Source organism: Chiloscyllium plagiosum, unplaced genomic scaffold (genome assembly GCF_037043375.1).
Source record: "Chiloscyllium plagiosum isolate Xiang-an unplaced genomic scaffold, Cpla_swu_hap1 HiC_scaffold_1, whole genome shotgun sequence".
In the NCBI taxonomy this organism is placed as follows: Eukaryota; Metazoa; Chordata; class Chondrichthyes; order Orectolobiformes; family Hemiscylliidae; genus Chiloscyllium; species Chiloscyllium plagiosum.
The window spans coordinates 26,777,673-26,794,744 of NW_028270139.1; the positions used below are offsets into that span (position 1 = coordinate 26,777,673).

General features: G+C 40.6%; 1 protein-coding gene across 32 annotated transcripts in view; it reads left to right on the forward strand.

Annotated features, from left to right (window-relative positions):
- The window catches only part of ank2b (ankyrin 2b, neuronal), an 877,032-nt gene that overhangs the window by 682,696 nt on the left and 177,264 nt on the right, over positions 1-17,072 (forward strand). For all 32 annotated transcript variants that reach the window (XM_087983074.1, XM_087982715.1, XM_087982867.1 and 29 more), the window contains 4 exons: positions 2,452-2,550; positions 2,653-2,751; positions 12,395-12,493; positions 14,378-14,575. In XM_087983074.1, the coding sequence (XP_087839200.1) occupies positions 2,452-2,550; positions 2,653-2,751; positions 12,395-12,493; positions 14,378-14,575 (495 nt within the window). The remainder of the gene's footprint in view (positions 1-2,451; positions 2,551-2,652; positions 2,752-12,394; positions 12,494-14,377; positions 14,576-17,072) is intronic.

Here is a 17,072-nt window from a genome sequence, read left to right on the forward strand (position 1 = left end):
TGAACCAGGAAAATTCTCCAAAACACTCCAGTTACGAATGGTATACTGCCAATGATAATATTACCGTTCACTAACTCAAGACACCACACGAGAAATTCCATCTCCTTTGAAAATTCATAAATCTGAATCAATATAAACATAATTATTCAACAGATATAAATATCACTATGGCTGCAAAGTTAAAGGTAATGCCTCTTATTAGTACCAACCTCCTAGGGATCTGTAAGTTACTATACGACTCATTCCCTATCTGTTTTATGTATACTGACTACTGAGCCAGTTATATCTGAATGTCAGACTGTCTATTGCAACTGAGAACAAATGCAATTTAAAATTAAGTATTGACTTTTCCTACATCCATAAGCATACCTTGAGTGTGTTTGGAATTGAATCTGCCACCACTGGTATTTTTACAGATTACACAGTTTATTGCATGCAGCAGTGACTGCATGTCAAAACTGGTTGTGAAGTGTTTTAGAGTTGTGTATGGTGGATTATATAGTAAAACGTAAACGTGAAAGAATAGCTTCCTGTTATAAAGGTTGCAATTGAGCGACTGGTAAAATTGAGAAATGAAAGAATTCCATGAAACAGATGTATTTTTAATTTGGACTATTCAACAAGGCTATTCAGATAGTCAATTAATGTGAATAATTTAATTGGCCCTGCAATATCATCTGACTGAAAATCACAAAGTATGTTCAGTGAGAAGTGTTTATCGATCATGTGCATTTCTGAGTAAGATGACCCTTTCTTAATACACAACCGTTGCAAATCAATGCTACAGAAAAATCAAGTGAGCACTTTGCAGGCTGGTAATCCCATATAAAATAGTAACTGATAACTTTTCTTAAGTTAAAATTATTACATTTATCTCTGGCAATAATATTATTCTTCAGAAATTGCATAATAGCATGTTGGTGATCATCATGCCTCTATGAAAAGCAAAATACTGCAAATGTTGGAAATCAGAAATACTCAGCAACTCTGCAGCTCCGTGGAGAGAGAAGAAGAGTTAACCCTAACATCAGAACACTTTTGATGAGGGATCGTTGATGCAAAATGTTAACTCTATTTCTCTTTCCATCGATGTTTCCAAACCTGTTGAATATTTACAGCACATTTTGTTTTTATTTCTACTGTCAATCTGTCAGAGTTTAGATTTACGGAATGTTTATAACTCAATATTACAAACCTATTAAATAAAAGAAGGAAACAGATTATCTGATTCATTAACTAATTACATTCAGACATGATGAAACCAAATGGACATCAGCTGTTCCTTCTTAACACACAAACCCCAGGGAAAAAAGTACCTGAATTTAATTTAGTGACAACTTTGGAAAATTCTTCCCTGATCTAAGATAATGGAAGAGATTATTGTAACCATTCCTAGTCAATCTCTCTGCACTGGGTAACTCGTGACAACTGCTCTGATGATTCATTCAAAACATTAGTATAATACTTATTTACCAGATTGTATATTTCTTCAGGGAGTAACTAATTTAAGAAATAAAAATTGTAGTAAAGAATTCTGCACATGAGTATTCTGCATGTGTATGAATATTTTTATTACAATTCCCCCTACGATTTAACAGAGTCAACCTGATAAATTGTTTTTATATTTACATGCATTCTGCTGCATTAAGTTTTCCCATTTGTCATATACAATTTGCTTCTACTGTGTGCATTGTGTTCCTGAACAGAGAGCTACTGAATTGTGGGAACGTCATTTTTAATCAATATGGTCAGGCTCCAACTGTCAGTTATGATAGAGAGTGATTATGAAGAAACAGCATGCACTGCAGTTAGTTGGGGAATGCGATTGTGGAGGGTTACATAGGGAGACTTTATTAGAAGTCAGACATGCTTTGGGAGGAAAAATCATTCCTTTCTTGACCTTAACTGGCAAAAGGATTAATAAAACTAGCAGCAGTTCCTCTTTACAAAGGTGATTAAGTTATTATAGTGGCAGGTTCAAGACTATTCCAAAGGCAAGCAATTTTAGATGCCCTTGAAGACAACCTTACTCTATTTGTGCTTGACACCACATGGTGGATGACTTCGTTGCAGCGTTAACCCTGACTGTAAAAAATGGTGAGGAAAGAGGGTTGACATATTTCAAGAATTGTTCCTGTCTATACCATTGATACATTTGACATTTGGCATGAATTGGAGGTGACTGAATGAATGTGGAGAAGCAGATGTGTGCAGATCTTTCCCCTGGCTCTAATTGTCCATGCTGCATGGTCCCATGTCGAACTATGAACTGTCTGACTGTAACTAATTCTACACCTACAAAATCTCTGGCCAATAGGTTTAGTTTAAACACAACTCTAGATATGGGATCCTGACTGAATTAACATGAGCATTGCTTGCATGATCTTGGATTGACCATTTTGTGTGCATGCTTGATGTGAATGCTAATCTGGTTGTGTTTTTTTTACACAGAATGGCTTTACTCCACTGCATATTGCATGTAAGAAAAACCGTGTTAAAGTGATGGAACTTCTTGTGAAATACGGGGCCTCAATACAAGCCATAACAGAGGTAGAAGGAAATTTTAATACCTATTCACAGCCTCTGTTGCATCAGTTTAAAATAATTTGCAGCCCCTGCAGAGGAGTAAAATGTAATTGCTTTGTTTCACAGTCTGGCCTTACACCTATACATGTGGCTGCCTTCATGGGCCACTTGAATATAGTACTCCTTTTGCTGCAGAATGGAGCGTCTCCAGATGTTTCTAACATTGTGAGTATGGCAAGCTTTCATCAAAAGAAAGTACATTATGAAAGATCCGGTTTGTTTAAATTCCTTCATATTGCATCACTTAGAAGTCTATTATTTTATTGTCCATTGGAAACAATGAGAGCTTGTGTATACCATCTGATAAATAGGGTGAAATGCATTCCTTTGTGTGCTGTCATTGATAAATAATTAGTATTAAAGGAGTAGTAAAGGTTTATCTTCACACCTTAGAGGATGACTTTCACAATTTCCATATGGATCAAATTCACTCAAAAATCCAATCATCAATGATTTGGCTTCCAGATAAATTAGTTTTGCTTATTCATACGCAACAGGATGTTGCTTACAAATATCACCATTTAGAGCTATGCAGATATTATGAACAGACTTCACTGCATTAATCTGGTTTTACATTCAGAAACACAAGACTATCCTTTCTCAGCAGGTTCACAATATGGTTGTAAAAGATAGATAAAGAAAAATCACTGTTAGAAATACTTTCCAGAATGTATTTTATTCTTTGTCCACATTGAATGTGGTGAGTCTATAAATCTTGAAAAGCCAATGTAATTGACGTGTGCTGAAAATGTGTTGCTGGAAAAGCGCAGCAGGTCAGGCAGCATCCAAGGAACAGGAGAATCAACGTTTCGGGCATAAGCCCTTCTTCAGGATGCCCCGAAACGTCGATTCTCCTGTTCCTTGGATGCTGCCTGACCTGCTGCGCTTTTCCAGCAACACATTTTCAGCTCTGATCTCCAGCATCTACAGCCCTCACTTTCTCTCAGTAATTGACGTGTGCTCAAACTAACCAGAGCTAACTTACTAGAGTATTTTAACAAATAACGATCCAGCAACAAAGAGTTTCTTGTTTCATTTAATGAAAGCTACAAATGAGAAACACACAATTGGCTCTGAATACATATTTTAAAATATTGAAACAGGAAAAGGAACTTAAAATAGCAATTTCTGTGAAGGTTAAAAATTTGGCCCAGAACAAGAATCACAGGAAAAATAATGAATACAGTTTACTTCTGTACTGGTTTGCGTATTCTATTTGTATTGAAAATGCATACATGGAGAAGAAAAAGCTCAATAATTATATGAGAAAAAAGGTTTATTGCAGAAGAGCAGGACCACTGGGCCAGTATTTTGTTGTCATATGAAGCTCCTGCAAATGAATGACATCATTCTGAAATATGAATGACTTCTTATAGAACATAGAAGAATACAGCGCAGTACAGGCCCTTTGGCCCTCGATGTTGCGCCGATCCAAGCCCACCTAACCTACACTAGCCCACTATCCTCCATATGCCTATCCAATGCCCGCTTAAATGCCCATGAAGAGGGAGAGTCCACCACTGCTACTGGCAGGGCATTCCATGAACTCACGACTTGCTGAGTAAAGAACCTACCCCTAACATCTGTCCTATACCTACCACCCCTTAATTTAAAGCTATGCCCCCTCGTAATAGCTGACTCCATACTTGGAAAAACTGTCAGAAGTCACACAATACCAGGTTTTAGTCCAATAGGTTTATTTAAAATCACAAGTCTTTGGAGCGCTGCTCCTTCACCAGGTATATTCTTCATCTGACACAGGAGCAGTGCTCAGAAAGCGTGTGATTTCAAATTACCTGTTGAACTATAATCTGATGTCGTGTGACTTCTGACTTTGTCCACCCCAGTCCAACACCGGTACCTGCACATCATGACTAAAGAACTGAGCATTTCAACAAATTTGGGGAGGAGAGTGCAGTACTAACATGCACGGCTCCATTTTTACTATGGTTATCGAGTCACGTGAATCCCACAGAATCTGGTAATTTCCTTACCTCTAAGATTAGATTAGATTAGATTACTTCCTGTGTGGAAACAGGCCCTTCGGCCCAACAAGTCCACACCGACCCGCTGAAGCGTAACCCATCCAGACCCATTCTCCTACATTTACCCCTTCACCTAACACTATGGGGAATTTAGCATGGCCAATTCACCTAACCTGCACATTTTTGGATTATGGGAGGAAACCGGAGCACCCGGACGAAACCCACGCAGACTCAGGGAGAATGTGCAAACTCCACACAGAGAGTCGCCTGAGGCGGGAATTGAACCTGGGTCTCTGGCGCTGTGAGGCAGCAGTGCTAGCCACTGTGCCGCCCACCTTTTGTCTTTACAAAATCAAATACTTGGTTAAAAAGAAATCTCACCATTTGTAGTGAGTATAGAAAATGAAAGATGTTAAGTCACACCAAGCCACTTGCTTTAACCATAAGCAAGCTGTCAGGTTGGGCAGTGTATTGTATCTGGTTGGTGAAGTTTGTTGGATTTGGGAAAGTTTGTCAGATTGGATTGTGGTAGAATGTTGGGTCCAGCAAGATTGAATGGAGTCGTCATGGAAGATGCCAGGTCATGCAGGTGCTGTCAGGGCCAGAAGGATGGAAGATTGTTTGGTTGGTGGGTGAGAAGTCACGTCCAGTCGGGGATTGGACGTAGAGGGGTAGTCTTCATATTGCTATGTCCAGACTGGCATAGAATGGGTGCCAGGTCAGGTTGGGTGTTGTTGAATCCAAGGACAGGAATTTAGGAAATTTTTGTGGGATGGTGGGGGCAGTGAGGAAATGTGGAAGGGTGTGTTAGGTCAGTAGATGCAGAGCCATTCTTTCAAAGTTCAGTTTAATAGTTATTCATGAGTTAGAACAGGCTTTTAATCTTCTAACTTTTTCTGGATAACAATTGAGCTTGATTAATCAGAACCCTCCGAATTCTTTGACTTTAAGAGGCTTTTTTTCAAAGGAATTACCAATTTCAAATTCCATGCTGCTATAACATATATTTGGTCACCAGAATATCTGGACCAGTTAAATATGCCTCATTGTTGGGTATAAATGCACTTCATCCAGGTCTCTTAAAGTGGATAGAGTACTTTAGAATAAAAATAACTGAAAAGTTCAGTAAGAATTGTTGAAGGTTTGGACAAATTACATCACATTACTCTCCAAGAAGATACCAACCCCGTCTGCTTATCCACTCCCTGGAACATTTGTCATCCTTTGGAGAAATCTTGATTGAGAATGGAGTCAAAATCATCAGTGACAATATAAACACAGGAATGGTTAGGGTTAGTAACTGTTCCCAATACAAATGGAGATCTCCACAATTCTTCACAAACCTCTCTGCAGTGAATGGGCTCTGGCAGATGTCCTTCCATCAAGAGTCAAGATTTCTGACTACATTTATTATGTCATTTCAGCACTATTGCTTTGACAGTCTACCATTGAGATTTCTTGTGCATCAGAGATTTTCCAAAATGCATGTCTAGAATCCTGGAATGAAAACAGGGAACCAAATGATACAACATTATGTGATAAAATGAAAAGGATATGATGTGAAGGTCATGGACATGTAAGAAGTACAGAAAATTGCAGTACTGTAAATAAATGAGAAATGTAAATTCTCTGGAATGACACTCATGTTTATATGGCACATTATCCAAGGGGAAGGCATCACAGTGGATCCTAGCAACACGAGCCATCAGTGAATTTTCAGTACTGTAAATGGTGTACAGCACTAGTTAACCATAATGAATGAAGTGGGTAAATCACACACAAGTTACCTTTATTTCATCTACTTATAAAGAAATCTCACAGAAAAGCAAGCATTGAAACAATGATTTAAACTTTACAGCATGTAATGACCAAATTAGATCCCTCAAGCAAGCAAGTTAAACCTCACAACCCAATTAATGGTGGAACTTGGCCAAGATTCCACCAACAGTGTTTGTCTCTAGAGGTGTCCACGGTTCAATCTTGTGCAGTGTTGTTCTTTGAAGTTCTGCTAAAGGGGAAGTTCTGATGTTCATTTCTTATACAGATCTTTGTCCTTCAGGTTGAGGATACTACATTATTGATTTTTTAAAATTCTTTCTTCCAAAATATTGATTATTTTCCTGGAGTCCTTGAGACTGTAGCTTGCTTCCTTACCAGAAGTAACTTTTTTGTTTCTTCTTACATTTGTTCTTGACTGTTTCATCGAAGACACAGCTTTTCTGTGATTAACGTTTTACAATTTTTCTGCAGAGCCATCCTTGTCCTTCGTGGCAAAAAAAGCATCAAAGCAAGTGTCAAAGCAGTTTTCTTTATGTAACATCAACACACAGGCATGACGAATGCCTTTCAATTCCTTTTTAAGTTTTTCCTTGCCTTTATTAGCTGATTCCATACAGAGTTATTGATGCTTCCTTCTGTATGTAACCGATTGTCTTTTGTTGATTCATTCATTCCATGAGTAGCTATTAAAATTCTGAAGTTTATGATATCACATGACAAAGCTAATTCCCAACATAGTTGGTCTTACTGAACCCCTAAGAGAGCTTTTTAAAAAAGGCCTGCAATGGTATTGATGTCAGACTTAAGCTTTTACAAAGATTAAGGAGAAGCTGCTTTTGACTGATGTCAAAATGCCCACAACATGCAGGACCAATGTGATATATAAAATCCGTTGCATTGCAACAAGCACTACATCAGACAAACAGGTAGGAAACATGCCATCCAACATCATGAACCCAACTGGCTACTAAACAACATGATCCACTGTCCCTCATCTCCATATACACAGACCAACAGCGCAATCAATCCTACTAATGACAAAGTTACTATCCTAGGACAGGCCAATCAGAGACATGCGAGAGAGTTCTCGGAAACCTGGTTTTCAACCAAAGAGGCTATTAGAAAACACACAGACTCAGTGTACAAACCGCTACAGAGAATTAGCGGAAGTGATACTCACCTCATCAGACCGCGCCACATAAAAACCCAGGGGTATGGAACAAGAGCACTTAACGGAAGTCGCTCTGATTATGGTACCCAGCATGGTAACAAAACATCTACACGATAACCTGTTATGGACTAGGCTAGACCACATTCTTCAGCAGGCAGCCCAGACCATAACTTTGCAATTTATTTTGGTAAGTGTACAGTGAAAATTACCCAGAGTAAGTTAGCTAAGTTTATTACCAGGTTTTAAAACAGACAAAAATTTATTCACAAGATTACAGGCAATACTTGAGTATCACAAAGAGCAGAGAAGGAGATCAAAGAACCGAATAAAGAACATCTACAGAACTAGGTCTATCTAGACTTAATGATACTGTTTCAAATATGCACAACAGTCCCATTAAGCAACCCCTTTAAACACAATAAAAATGAATCAAAGGCTTATAGGTTGAAGTTAGAAGGGCAGAAGGAGAGAGAGTCTCTCAGCCTGTTTCCACACAGCTCCACAGCTGAAGTCCTAACCAAGTTCTGAACTGACTTGCTCAGTTAGAAAGTTGGCTACGCCCCCATTACTTATACAGGTCACTTCTAAAAACATAAAAGCTGTGGCCTAAAGTTTCATCTGTTTACATATAAACAAAAAGGCCTCCAATGCCCTTTTATATCTGTACCAAACCCAGCCGTTTCGGAGACCAGAGTGTTTTATGACACCTCTGAAAAACTCAAAAACAGTATCCTTAAGAAAGGGAACAGCTTATAGAAAAAAAAGGACCAGCTTTGTGACAAACCCAACAGCTTGGCCAGCAAACTACCTATCTCATTCACAACTTGAGCAACAGATCTTCGTGAAAACGGGTGGCACAGTGGTTAGCACTGCTGCCTCACAGCGCCAGAGACACGGGTTCAATTCCCGACTCGGGCGACTGACTGTGTGGAGTTTGCACATTCTCCCCGTGTCTGCGTGGGTTTCCTCCGGGTGCTCCGGTTTCCTCCCACATTCCAAAGATGTGCAGGTCAGGTGAATTGGCCATGCTAAATTGCCCATAGTGTGAGGTAAAAAGGGGTACATATAGGGGTATGGGTGGGTTGCGCTTCGGCGGGTTGGTGTGGACTTGTTGGGCCGAAGGGCCTGTTTCCACACTAAGTAATTTAATCTAAAAAAAAGCCTTACTGATATTGTAAGCATGTTGTATACAATCCAAACTATTCACCATTGTAGCCACAACTTTCTTGACCATTGTACTTGGAGCAATCCTCCTTCAAGTGAAAATTGAGAGATTGATACGAAAACTGCTCAATTTTAGATTTAGAGCTATGATGGTTGAACTGAGGTACATAATCAGAGAATAAAATCATGACCATTTGGGTGGGAATGTTGAAGATTCACACACAATCTCCTGGGACTGAAATTCCATTGAGATGGACTAGAAGCTTTGGAAATGTTACTGTGATAAAAAAAAAAACCCTCATACTTCACGCATGCAATACTTCAGGCTTACGTTGATGAAATATAAATATGGAACGATCAATGTTCCAGACAAGATACTAATAACAGTGCATCCCCTTTCAAGAGCACCTAAAACCAAATATATGAAGACTTTATGTCTGTGGAACAAGTAGAGTCTTATTCTATGGCAACAGTCAATGTATTTCTAGTGGCTGGAGGCACACTTTGATAAATTCATGCATCTTAAAAATTTAGTCAGGAGCTCACATAGATGAGATAACTGTCTGCAAGGCTCAAAAAATGTAATCCAGTTGACCAAGTGTTGAAGAGTAATCGAGAGTAAAAGCAACTCTTGACAACAGTGGAAAGTTTATTGATGTATGGCTGTAGAGTTATCAAACCAAACTTGACTTAAAGAGAAATCCTACAGAAGCTCCTCAGGCAATAAATAAGTATCACAAAGAGCAGAGCAGGAGATCAAAAACAATACGGTGTCCCGGCATGTTGAAAGACATAGAGTATTATTTGGGAGTGGGAGGAAGGGAGAGGTATAGCCATGTCAGCAACCTAGTAATCTGTTGGTGGACAGATTGCTGTGACACCATGTATATCCCTTTACATATTGTAATCAACAGACATGATGGCAGCAATCTGATCTTATAATATGCCATTTTGTTATTTTATAGCAGCTTAACCTATCAGTGTAGTGCTCAGATGCTGGGTGGTTGCTGCATATTCAGCAATGGAAATGATAACATCAGCTATTAAATATTGTATTGTGGTTAGGTCCACAAGTGGAATCATTGACCAGCACTAGTGGAAGCTGTCTACAAACCCTTGTGCCAAGTTAGTGTTGGACTCCCCTATGTTTCTTAACAGTGGCTCTTAAGTTTTCTGGAAATCTCCTCAAAGTCTTCTGCTTTGCATTCCCATCAGCATTCTCCTGGAACTGTATCATCAAAGTTTGTATTTGAATCCTTGTGTACAATGTCACCTTAAGTGACCTGGCTCCTATAGTTCTTATACTCTATCTTAGCTGAAGCTTCCCCGTGTACGTTGTTTCAACAGGCACGCACATCTTCTCCAATGTAGCTTTGTACATTTCGGCAGCATCACTATCTGAGCTGATAGCGGTATGTCTTGAGAGTGAGTGATGATACATCTTCATTAACTTTCTCTCATACTGTTCTTCCACTTCTTGGACACGCTGTACTCCTTTTCTATCTGAAAGTGAGAAGGTAAATGGATAAAATTGTGAAATGGGGAGGAGAAAGTAAGTGGTGTGCATATTTTTAAATTGGTACTCAAGGTACTTTTTAATCAATCTATTCAGGGATGTTATGACATTACCTTTGGAGCAGGTGGAGCTCAAGCTTTTCTGGGCTAAAGATAGGAACACTGCCATTACACCACAAAAGCTCTTCCACCATTTGCAGATTGTATGGGACGGTGGAATGAAAATGTAGTGGGATATAGGAAGCAAGGCTAGACATAAGGATACCATGATTTTTAATGTTTATTTTACCCTGTCACTGATCACCATCTCATTAATGTTGTCCATTTATTGGCCAGCACTGTCTCCTCCATGGGTAAGAATGTCTGTTTCCTTTGGTTAGGTTCTGTATGTCTGGTTGTAGACCACTTTGATTTACATCTTTGACTTGCAGGACAGTGACTCTGGTGAAATCTGTTTGGCTGGTATAGCTGACATGGCTGAGTGATGTGTAAACTCTGATCATTGGATAAAGCCTAGTGCTGATGGGAAAATTTCACTGAACTCAACCCTTCTTATGAGATCATTGAAGTTTTTGCTTCTTGATCCTTGGAGCATTTACCTTTATATGACCATTTCTCCCACTGCCTTTTTCTGTTTCACTTGAAGGCCTCTGCCCCAATTCCTTTAGATGTAAGGCATCTCTTCTCCTTTCTACTTCTCTCAGTCGGACTTGCAGTTTTTCCTGTTTTCCCTGTTGTGACATTCTTTGCTCTTTCTCAGATTGAATTTGTTTTCATCCACAACTCTCACAACCTATTTCAATCCCAATGAGCTCCCTTTTAAGAGACATAGATCGGCTTTAAAGCATGTGTGTTAGCTTTAGGTGGTTGCAGCTACTATTCCTATTTCACCTATTGATCAGTAGTGGAGTTAGCCACTAGTAGGATGTGGGTGTCACTTAAATGGATTGTAAAAGTAAAGAAGTGTTGTTACAATTATATAAGGCATTGGTGAGACCACACCTGGTGTATTATGTACAGTTTTTGTCATCTTACTTCAGGAAGGATGTGGTGGAACTGGAGGCAGTTCAGAGGAGGTTCACCAAGCTGATTCCAGGAATGAAATGGCTGTTGTACGAGGAGCGGTTGAATAGCTTGGGCTTGTACTTGCTGGAGTTCAGAAGAATAAGAGGGGATCTGATTGCGTTATATAAAATACTAAAGAGGATTGATAAGGTGGATGTTGAACAGATGTTCTCCCTTGTGGGATAATGTCGAATAAGAGGTCATAGATATTGAGTGGGAGGAACATAGAAGAATACAGCGCAGTACAGGCCCTTCGGCCCTCGATATTGCGCCGATCCAAGCCCACCTAACCTACTCTAGCCCACTATCCTCCATATGCCTATCCAATGCCCGCTTAAATGCCCATAATGAGGGAGAGTCCACCACTGCTACTGGCAGGGCATTCCATGAACTCACGACTCGCTGAGTGAAGAACCTACCCCTAACATCTGTCCTATACCTACCCCCCCTTAATTTAAAGCTATGTCCCCTTGGTAGGTTCAAAACTGATATGAGGAGAACCTACTTCTCTGAGGGTTGTGAATCTGTGGAACTGGTTGCCCCAGAGTGCAGTGAAGGCAAAATCAATCAACAGATTCAAAAAAGAAATCGGTATGTTTTTAATGAAAAGCAAGATAAAGGGCTATTGGGAGCAGGCGGGAACGTAGAGTTGAGACCAGGCTAAGATCAGCCATGCTGATGTTAAATGATGGGGTGGGTTTGAATTGCCTACTCTCACTCCTAATTCTTGTGTTACTATATAAATGAGCAGGAAGAGTGAAGACAGTGGGGTGCCTTGATTGCAGTCAGTGGGCATTGGCTAATACTGTTATCCAATGTTTAGTCTCCTCGATTTGTGCACACAAAGTTAAAATACACAAACTATTTAAATTGAATACCTTTAGATTTCAGAGACATCTCAGTTTGTCCACTTGGATTCCCATAAAATGTTATTCTCGAACTTATTTTTTGGGATCGAATCTGGAAAATGCATCTCACTATTAGAAGTGATTTTACAAACAAATCAGCTACTGTATTTTTCTGCCTTTGATGGTTTAGTCTTGAATACAATGGGGATGGACCTCTCTGTTGCGTCTACAATGGCAATGATTCTCTCCAGCTTGCTTATTAACTATTTTTCTTTCTTCAGCGTGGAGAAACTGCATTGCACATGGCTGCAAGAGCTGGACAGGTGGAAGTCGTGCGCTGCCTACTGCGCAATGGGGCCCTCGTGGATGCCAAAGCTAGAGTAGGTGTCATAAAAACACATTGTAAGATTGTGTTTATTATTGTTGCCACTTCAGATGTTGATACTGACCAAAGCTTTTTTTTTAAACAAAACAAGTTGTTGTACAAAAATGCCCCCCAGTGCATACTTTCATGTGTTAGGGCTGTGCAATCAGATAAACTAACCTTTGTTTGTTCCACAACAAAGCAATTTCCTCTCAGTTTAGGTATTTGTAATGTAGAGATTACAAGTTCTAAGTCCTTTCAATTTTTATTGGAAAAGCTAAAACATGACATTGCAGTCAATTAGAGAAGACGTTAAACCACCAAACCTGATCTTCCTTCTACACCCTTAAGTCCCTAACTGTAGCATTGATGTTCATTGACAAAATTTTATTTTAGGAGCCATGGCATTAAGAAACAACAGCAAGAACTTATCAGGAAAGAATGCAATTAAGGAAGGAGCAATACCAGACTTTTCTTTCAACCTCATTTTTGATACCATCAACAAATTTACTCTAATACATTGCAACATAAGTTGTTATGCATGTGGCATATATTTTGTGTTTTTTTTTCAGTCATTAATAAAAGTGAATTAGCATTGTAAAACGTAAAGTTGCTGAAATAATTCTTTGGGACAGATTTCACAACCAAAGTAGGGGGTTTAGGTGAAGGAAAAACAAACTCCCCCCAAATTGTTGCATTTTTGTTATTGATTAGAATTTCTTTGTAATTTCCATGAATGGTATTGAGTACGGGCAGGAGTTCAATCTTACACACTAAATTGCTCAGTAATCAATATGCTGCTAAACAGTGGCTAAAGATTGTTGAGTGAATTTCAAGGCTAAAGTAACAAATCCAAAGCCAGTTCAATTTCAGTAGACAGCTCAATATGAAATTGACTTAAAAAAGCACACTGAGTAATCAACAGTTAACATGAAGAAGACATCTTTTGAACAAAAGGGTATTGGTTATATCTGGCAATTACTTGAAACTGAGTTAATTATCCACATTCAGCTCGAAACATATTATTTTATGGATTCATTTGAAGTTATCTTACAGAGAAGGGGGACAGTTGTTGTCAATATGAATTATCTTCTGAAATGTATATTTCTTTCAGTTGAATTTCCATATTGACTTTCTTTCCTTTACCATAGTTCAGCTGTCACCCTTTGTACAGTGTCTGGAGTGTGGCTATAGCTAGTCATTGTTGATCAAAGTAAATCAGTAAAAGACACTTAAGTTCTCTCGAAGTAATGAGCCCAAGATCTGACAAGATTCTTCTGCATAGAGCAGTGATGACTGAACATCAGATTTGAACTTTGTGAACCTAACAGAAGTCAATATAGAGTGATAGATAAAAGTAGCTGCTGTAAGGCATCCCTGCAGTTTCCTGGTTCATTTCCAGAGTCAGGAATGTTTTGAGCTTATGACAGGACACCTATTTGAAATAGCTGGGCTTCCACTTTAATGTGCAAATTGGGCTGCAAATATATTTTTGGAGTGTGATTGATTGATGATTCCACTGAATTGAATGGAAGTTGGGTTTAAGAATTAAATCGAAGTGTGTGTGCATGCATATATATTGTGTATGTGTGTGTGCATATGTGTGTGTGTGTGTATATATATATGTGTGTGTGTGTGTAAACATAATATATATAGCTTCTGTTGCAAATACTCGTTTGTAATTCAATAATACAGACCACAGGTCTGACATATCTAATTAAAATAAGCCAAGTTAGTTGAAAAAACTATTTCTATTCAATCACAAAAATGATTTTATTTTGTTAAATTGTTTTTCAGTTTTTAGACAGTTCTGGAGATTGTGTTGTCCTGCTATGAAACCTGCAGGCAGAATTGTAATGAATAAGGGATGTTTTGTATTTGTTCCATTTTATTCTCCCAGGAGGATCAGACGCCTTTACACATTGCCTCAAGGTTGGGTAAAACTGAGATTGTGCAACTGCTGTTGCAGCATATGGCTTTTCCAGATGCCTGCACCACAAATGGTTACACTCCACTACACATTTCTGCCAGGGAGGGGCAGGAAGATGTGGCTTCCATTTTGCTTGAGGCAGGTGCTACACATTCATTAGCTACAAAGGTAAGGATTAATATGTTCGATGGTATGGGGGGAATATTGAACAAATTTTGAATTGCGACATAATTCAAACAAGCAGCTGTTTAACAGAGAGGTAAATCAGTGCTTTAATAGCTCTTTGGTTACATGCTCAAACCCCTATATGTTAAGTCCTATTTCCAGCTTTGAATTTCTTTATTGGACAATTGTCCTGACTTGACCAATTTCAGGTAAGCAGAAATTCTCTTAGTATATTTTCTGGATATCATTATTTGTGTTTTACTGCCAAGGAATTGACCATGTTTCCACTTTGCATGTTGTCAAATCTTTCTCAGAGTAATGTCCCCAATCCTATCATAATTTATGTCCTCGAGAAAATTGGGAAACCTTCCTCATTAATTTGCCAGGTATTGCTAGAAAACAAAGAAAACTCAATTTTTTATGTAGCAGTAGTCTGCTTACCTCTCCATCCATGATTCCTAATTTTTTTTTATTTCAAAAATATACTTTATTCATAAAATAATTTGATGGTCTGTACAGTTGGTCATGCCATACATATGTAAACATGTACATACAGAGATCAAAACTTATCATTTTTATACAGGTCTGTACATTTTTTGATCATATGCCCATATAATTAGCTGAGGCGTCAGCAGAGCCCAAATGACTGCATGGGCCCCTGTTCTTCGTTAGGCAGGCAGACTTTACACAGTGGTCTTTCCCCACCGCGCCTTGACGGCAGCTGCCCTAAGCTTCAGCGCGTCCCTCAACACGTAGTCCTGGACCATGGAATGTGCCAGTCTGCAACACTCAGTCGGGGTCAACTCCTTCCGCTGGAAGATCAGCAGGTTTCGGACCACCCAGAGAGCGTCCTTCACCGAGTTGATGATCCTCCAGACACAGTTGATGTTCGTCTCGGTGTGTGTCCCGGGGAACAGACCGTAGAGTACTGAGTCCCGCGTCACAGCGCTGCTCGGGACGAACCTCGACAAACACCACTGCATTCCTCTCCAGACTTCCTCTGCATAGGTACATTCCAGAAGGAGGTGTGTGACAGTCTCGTCCCCCCCCGCAGCTGCTTCGAGGGCAGCGTGCGGTGTGGCTGAGAGTCCGGGCGTGCATAAAGGATCTCACAGGCAGAGCCCTTCTCACCACCAGCCAAGCCATGTCTTGGTGCTTGTTGGAAAGTTCTGGTGATGAGGCATTCTGCCAAATGGCTTTGACAGTCTGCTCAGGGAACCGCTCGATAGGATCCGCCCTCTCCTTTTCCCGAAGGGTCTCAAGGACACTACGTGCTGACCACTTCCTAATGGACTTGTGGTCAAAGGTGTTTTTCTTCATAAATTTCTCCACGAAGGACAGGTGATATGGAACGGTCCAACTACTCTGAGCGTTCCGCGGCAGCAAGGCCAGGCCCATCCTTCGCAACACCGGGGACAGGTAGAACCTCAGTATGTAGTGACACTTGGTGTTTGCGTACCGGGGATCCACGCACAGCTTGATGCAGCCACACACAAAGGTGGCCATCAGGGCGAGGGTGGCATTGGGTGTATTTTTTCCCCCGTTGCCCAGATCTTTATACAGTGAGTCCCTTCGGACCCGGTCCATCTTTGACCTCCATATAAATTGGAAGATGGCCCGGGTGACTGCAGCGGCACAGGTTCTGAGAATAGGCCAGACCTGTGCCACGTATAACAGCAATGACAGTGCCTCACACCTGATGACCAGGTTTTTTCCCGCTATGGAGAGCGACCGTAGCTTCCATCTGCCCAGTTTCTGCCTCACTTTGCTGATACGCTCCTCCCAAGACTTGGCGCACGCCCCAGCCCCTCCGAACCAAATACCCAGCACCTTCAGGTGGTCGGTCCTGACGGTGAAGGGGATTGAGGATTGGTCGGCCCAGTTCCCGAAGAGCATGGCCTCGCTCTTGCCTCGGTTTACCTTGGCCCCCGAGGCCCGTTCGAACTGGTCACATATGCACATGAGTCTGCGCACGGACAGCGGATCTGAGCAGAAAACAGCGACGTCATCCATGTACAGGGAGGCCTTAACCTGCAGGCCCCCGCTGCCAGGAATAGTCACCCCTCTCAGGCTCGCATCCTTCCTGATGGACTCGGCAAATGGCTCTATGCAGCACACAAACAAGGCAGGAGAGAGGGGGCAGCCCTGCCTGACTCCAGATCTGACTGGGAAGCTATCTGATTCCCACCCATTGATTGAGACTGCACTGGCAATGTTGGTGTAGAGCAATCTGATCCAATTGCAGATTCCCTCCCCAAAGCCTATTTTGGAGAGAACATCTCTCATATACCTGTGTAATATCCTGTCAAAGGCTTTCTCCTGGTCCAGGCTGATCAGGCAGGTGTCCAACCCTCTGTCCTGCACGTAGGCGATCGTATCCCTGAGGAGTGCGAGACTCTCAGCGATCTTCCTGCCCGGCACAGCACAGGTTTGGTCAGGGTGAATCACCGACCCTAGAGCAGACCTGACCCGGTTGGCGATTACCTTTGACAGAATTTTG